General features: G+C 44.1%; 1 protein-coding gene across 1 annotated transcript in view; it reads right to left on the bottom strand.

Moving 5' to 3' along the window:
* LOC103906838 (vitamin D 25-hydroxylase) overlaps positions 1-6029 on the bottom strand; it is an 18966-nt gene that overhangs the window by 9159 nt on the left and 3778 nt on the right. Inside the window, exons 5-8 of the mRNA XM_009288895.2 lie at positions 2732-2778; positions 1366-1603; positions 1068-1252; positions 143-449 (exon numbers count right to left, since the gene is read on the bottom strand). Of these exons, the coding sequence (XP_009287170.1) occupies positions 143-449; positions 1068-1252; positions 1366-1603; positions 2732-2778 (777 nt within the window). The remainder of the gene's footprint in view (positions 1-142; positions 450-1067; positions 1253-1365; positions 1604-2731; positions 2779-6029) is intronic.

Raw genomic sequence — 6029 nt, 5'->3', positions numbered from 1 at the left:
GGGGTCTCGGTCCCCCGGTGGGCTGGTCGTGCCCTTTTTTCTGGAGTAGGACTGAAGGTTGCTCCCTGCAGGTCTGCGAGGCGTTGAGAAACCACTACGGACGGCGTGCTTCATACGTTGACGTGACAACTGGGAAGCGCACCAGGCAGTTATTTCCTCGTCGTTCAGTCTCCGCGGCAGCAAAAGTCCGCGGTTTGGAGACGTCTTTCCCAGAGCCTCTTCGGGTCCGGCGAGCCTCGAGCCAGTCAGTCCCGCGGCGTTTCCCGCTCTGCCCTTTCCAGCCACCACGCGGGGAACGGACACGTTTCTGCGGGTGGGTGGGTGGCAGCCTCACGTGTCGTGCCCGCACCTCCCTGTATTGCGCAGCCTGCCCTCGCGTCACCTGACCCGCCGCCGCGGGCAGCGGGGAAGGGCCCGGCGGGGCCCGGCGTCCCTGCGCTGGCCGGCAGCTGGGCGCGGAAGGAAACGTCCCCAGTTGATGTGGCCGAGCGGCAGGGAAATCACATACGTAACGCGTAAGGGCCAGTGTTACTCAGCGGGGTGATGCCTCTGGACATGGGGCTCGAGTTGCTGAAGAGACCAAGATCATTTACTGCAGAGCTAAGAAAGCAGTGCTGCCACGCAGTGTGGCATCCTGCTGAAACACTTTATAAAAAACTCAGATTTGTTTCCACTTGCTCCGGTTTTGCTATTCCATTACTGCTGTTTTACAAGCAATATTAGGCGTAACAGAAGCATTCCTGCCCTGTTAAAATTTCTGTGCTATGTGTTGCCACCTTGAGATTTCTTTTTTGTTGACTTCAGCTGAGTATCTGTACGTAGATTCGTAAGAACGTTGATAAGATCTAAACCGATAAAGAATTTATGCTGATGAACTTCATTAATAACCTGACTGATCAAAATGCACTACCTACTTGATAATCTAAGCATTGAAGGCTTAACTCTCAGTACGTTCCTGTGATGGGACATTCTGCTTCGAATGTGGCGATACTGACCTGAGGGTACATGGCACAAAAGCTGAGGAGGGCCCCAGATGTTGCTCAGAAGGCAGGTGGTCAAGAACTCACACACAGCAAAGGCCGTTGCTTTGAGAATACAGAGAGAAAGTGAGAGTTGCGGGTACAACAGGGGAACACGGAGCTGGGAAGTGACCAAGTGCAGCTTTTTGGCCGGCAGTCTGCCTGCAAGGCATCTGCGAGGCTTCGGGGCAATCAAACTGGCTATCTGGGTGCTTGCTGAATAGAGCACAAGGCTATGAAGTGTAAAAAGAGAACAGGGTTCACAGAGTGGACCCGCTCACATTTGCCCAGGGTGGGCGGGTTGAGAAGGAAAGATAACTGTCACGTGTGTGTTACAGAACAATACGCCAGTAACTTTTAACGAAGGCAAGCGCAACGATGCTGACGCAGTTTTCTCAGCCGGAGTTGTTGATGCCCGTGTGTTGTCATGCACTGAAGGCTGGTTGGGCTGGTTCCTGGACGAGGGTCTGCGCTGGTTTCCATGGGTCAATACAGTGAGAGACTGATTTTCAGGTGACTCTTCATGCAACGAGTAGTCAGTTTTATTTGCCGCAGCATCTTTCTTTGTCCCAGCTGCAAAATGCCTGTAAAGCATGTGTCAATGCCAGCGTCCTATATCAAAATCTTACCCAGTTTGTCAGAATACAAAGAAGCAGCTTGAGCACTGCTGGAGGTTTATTTTTTTCATTCTTCTTCCAAGTTATTTCTTCATCTTTTCTTCCAGTATGATACTGCCTGGTGTCTTAACTGAATTACTTGGGCCGTACCTGCAAAAAATGTCAGTATTTCAATGTCAGTGCCTTAAGACTTCTCACCAGAGGGCAAGAGATTCAGGACCTCAGCTTGGCTCCAGCCAGAGGCAGAATGAGGAGAAATGGCCAAGGATTAAAACAAGACGTGCAATGTGCTTAAGCAGTTGTGCTGAAGCATGCAAACTCAAACAGATAGATTTAAACCTGATTACTTACACACATTTAAACAAAGAGGGGGTCTCCAAACACTAGCTCAGCATATTCAGGTGAATAGAGGTACGCAGGCTGGCTGGTCAGAAAACACTTCAAAACAGTGTGAGGATGACTAATTCACAGCCTCTAGACAATTATACAGAATTAACTTGCAAGATGAAATTGCTGTTGATTATAGTGGGAGTGGAAATGTTAGTGTGCCAGATCCGTCATGCAATTACATGGTGTACGGTATGGTGTATATGCATACGGTTGTTATTGCCGTCTCAGAAGGATGTGAAGCATTTATGTACGTAAGCTTCTGTCTTTGGAAAAAAGAGGTTGGTACTTTTCTTCCCTCATCCTCCCCTCGATAAGATGATACTTGAACAGTTCTCAAAGTCTCTGAGGAAACACAGGAAAAGGTACTATTGCTTTGATTGATTTTTACTGCTTATCTTCAATGTTCTGTTATTTAAGTGTGTAGTACTTCACACGCACCTGAAGTTTTAGATGATCACGATTTCTACTGCATCTGTGTAAGAAAAGAGAGGAAAGGTGATTGACAGTTTTGGCAGCAAGCATTTTGGAGGGGAAAAACAGGAAGAAAAATAGCATAGGAAAGACCCAAGAAGAGAAAAAAAGATACGTAAGAAAAGTCCAAATGTTTGGCTAAAAAGGAAGGAATAGACTTGTATGGGGGGAAAAGCAGACAAGATTTGACAATTATCTTCAAGCAGGGGAGAGAACAGTCAAAACTGACCTTACCGTAGTGTTTGAGCCTTGGTGATGGAGAAGAGAGGTGGTGTTATCCACTGTAACAGAGGAAAAGAAACTGAAGAGCATGATTGTAGAACAGTAAAATCCGTTTTGGTCAAGCCAAATGTGAAAAGGTGGTGAATCAGCCAAGATTAAAGATCCGAGAACCTCTAAATGATGCATGATTAAATGGAGGAAAAAAGGACCAGCATGGATAAATATGACTGAAAGTTGTCAACAGTAAGAGGTAAATAAACCCTTGTGGACAGATGAAATCACTTAAGAACGCAGGTTTAGGGATGCAAGACTCCAGTGGCTATCCAAGGGCAGGATTCCTTGCCAGTTTCTGACTGATCCTTTTTTTTTTTTTTTTTTTCTCTTCAGAAGTGTGGGGACAGCTTGTGCTGAATTGCTTCTTTGGGAAGGTTTTACTCATCTTAATCACGGATGATCAAATGAGCAAACTCATAGGATGAGTAAAGGTTTTTTGATTTCAATTATAAAAAATGACGGCTGAGTAAAGAAACCCATTAAAGCATGTATCTTTATTAAATTCTAAAACATTCTAGTCATCAAGATTTACAATTACTTTACATTGTAAATTCTGTAAGGAGAAGCCGGAGACAATCAAGTAACAGGAAATGATTGTGTTCCTGTGTCTTCTCAAGAAAAGCAGAAAGCAATTCTTTGACGGGGAGTGACTACACATACCTATACATAGCTTTGACTTTTGAAGAAATATACTGACAGATGTGGCTGTTCTTTTAGAAACAATATTAAGATCCTGATGATAACTCTGTTACACTCTTGGGAGAAAAATTAAGTAGTTTCCAAGTTCCATTAAATATCTCACAAACTTGTATTCAGCTACAGTTTGAAACAGGTTTCAGCTTTCTTACTCTTTAGTGTTGACATCATTGCTGCACTTCTAGAAAACAAAGTAAACCTTTATCAGGCTAAAGTGCTTTCCATTGCTATAATAATGTTTCTTGTCCAGTGAAGTCATGGAGGAAAACAACTTCTTTATAGCCAGAAGTGTAAAGATTTTGCTCCTTTTCTTTGAAGGCAGGGCAGGGAAAAGAAAGAGATCTGTATAGAAGTATGTAAAATAGGCATGCTTCTCATTGAAGAAATTAATTTCATAAGCCCACTGACAAGTTGAGAGTCATGTGCAGATGTTACCTATTACACTCACATAGCTCTTTTTAACACACCTCTATCATCATAATGAATGATCAATTTCTATGTTACAATTATCTCCTTAGCTAAGCCTATAATGATGTTGGTACTTTATAGATTTGCTGAAACAGAAAAACACATCTAATGTTTTCCCTTGTGAATTTGGTGATCGGTTGCTGAAAAAAACCCTCTTCCTTAATCACAGTCCTACTGTGCCTAAACTTTTTATGTTTGTCAGGCAGACCCAGAAAGCTATGACACTGGCTTAAAGGCTGTACCTTCAAAAATAGTTTTGGCATTTTTTATTTGCTGGCTCTTTCAGAGTATACTTAGGTCAATTTTATGCATAAATTTAGAAATTTACCTTTTTAATTGATAGTCTCATAGGACTATTGGTTCCCAGAAACTCTGCTGTAAGTAGATCGGCAAGTATTATGTCGTAATAGCCTTTGCCTTCATGTACTATTTACCAGCACTAAAAGGAGAGAGATCTTTTTTGGTCCCCGATGCAGCTGAAGGTACTGGCTAAATCGTTGCCCTTGCACAAGTTCCTTTTGTCAAGAGTCAAACAATTAAACAGCCAGCTGAGAAACAATTGCACCAGGTCCTCCTCACACAGAGGGCAGTACTGGAAGCAGCAGGGATGTATAGCTGTAGTACCTAACAATGGCAGGACAACTGAATGGTCCTGGAAGGGACTGAGAAAAACACTAAGTTACACTGTGGCTTAATCAGACCTCAGTACTATCAAGACAAAGAATGAAATGATGACATGACATCTTCCACCCTTCTTACCTCCTGTAAAGAACAAGCATGGGATTAACTTGAGGACTAGGATGTAGTTTCTCACCATATTTTTGCTGACATAGAATCACAGAATCATAGAATAGTTTGGGTTGGAAGGGACCTCTAAAGGTCATCTAGTCCAAGCCCCCTGCCGTGGGCAGGGACATCTTCAACTAGAGCAGGTTGCTCAGAGCCCCGTCCAGCCTGACCTTGAATATGCTCTGATGACATGTAAGATAGTAGCATAGCACTTGTGCAAGCAATCAAATTGAAGTTTTATAACTACACTATTGCTTAACGAGGTTAGTTTTCTGTTCTGAGGTTGTTTTCCAGATAAGGAGTTTGTTCAACTCTAACCTGCAGAATGCATAAAACTGAAGTGGAAACAGGTGCCAATTGTGAAATATTTTCAGAGTGAGATTCTCCTCCATAGTTCATCCCCTTTGTGCTACCCTGGTCACACTGCAAGTCTGACCCTGGCTGTATTTGGTGAGCTGTGAGTGCCTCTTGAGGGATTCCCCTTGTCAGCCTATCGGAGGTGCAGCCTGGGACAGAACTGGGTCTGACTGGAGCGCGGCCGAGTTTTGCCGATTGTCAGAGGGTGGGAGCGTGTTGCCAGGTAGCATGAGATAGGGCTGGAGCCTCTGTGAACCTGCTCAGAGGCTGAGCTGTGGTAATGCAGGACAGAAGATGATACAGCCATAGCCAGCTTCCTTGTGGTCTGCCCCTTCTGCCTTGCCAAGCAAACCTCAGTACAGGACAGCGTGGCCCAGTTTGTTTTAAAAGATTATTCTGCACTGGATTTTGAATATATACAGGGAAACTGCTGCAAAATGTACTGAGCAAAAAAGCTCAGTAGGAATGTTTCAATGAGATTAAAACAATGCAACACTGATCTTCTGTTTAAAATGTCTTCCATACGTCTGTCTGGAAGCTTTTCTAAGGCATTTTGGAAGAAAATTTGCTTCCAGACTGATTTATAGATTTCTCAGTAATTAGTTCAACAGCAGTTCCCCTTTCTCAAAAGTAGTGTCCTGGTTTCAGCTGGGATGGAGTTTATTTTCTTCCTAGTAGCTGGTACAGTGCTGTGTTTTGGATTTAGGATGAGAACAATGTTGATAACACACCGATGTTTTAGTTGTTGCTAGGTAATGCTTACACTAGTCAAGGACTTTTCAGCTTCCCATGCTCTACCGACTGAGAAGGCTGGAGGTGCACAAGCAGCTGGGAGGGGGCACAGCCAAACTGGCCAGGACATTCCATACCATGTCACGTCATGCTCAGTACATAAACTAGAGAAAAGCAGGCCAGGCGGGCCGCTGCTCGGGGACTGGCTGGGCAT

The sequence above is a fragment of the Aptenodytes forsteri genome, unplaced genomic scaffold (assembly GCF_000699145.1).
Source record: "Aptenodytes forsteri isolate BGI_AS27 unplaced genomic scaffold, ASM69914v1 Scaffold8, whole genome shotgun sequence".
Lineage (NCBI taxonomy): Eukaryota > Metazoa > Chordata > Aves > Sphenisciformes > Spheniscidae > Aptenodytes > Aptenodytes forsteri.
This window is presented reverse-complemented; position numbering and strand designations above follow the sequence as displayed.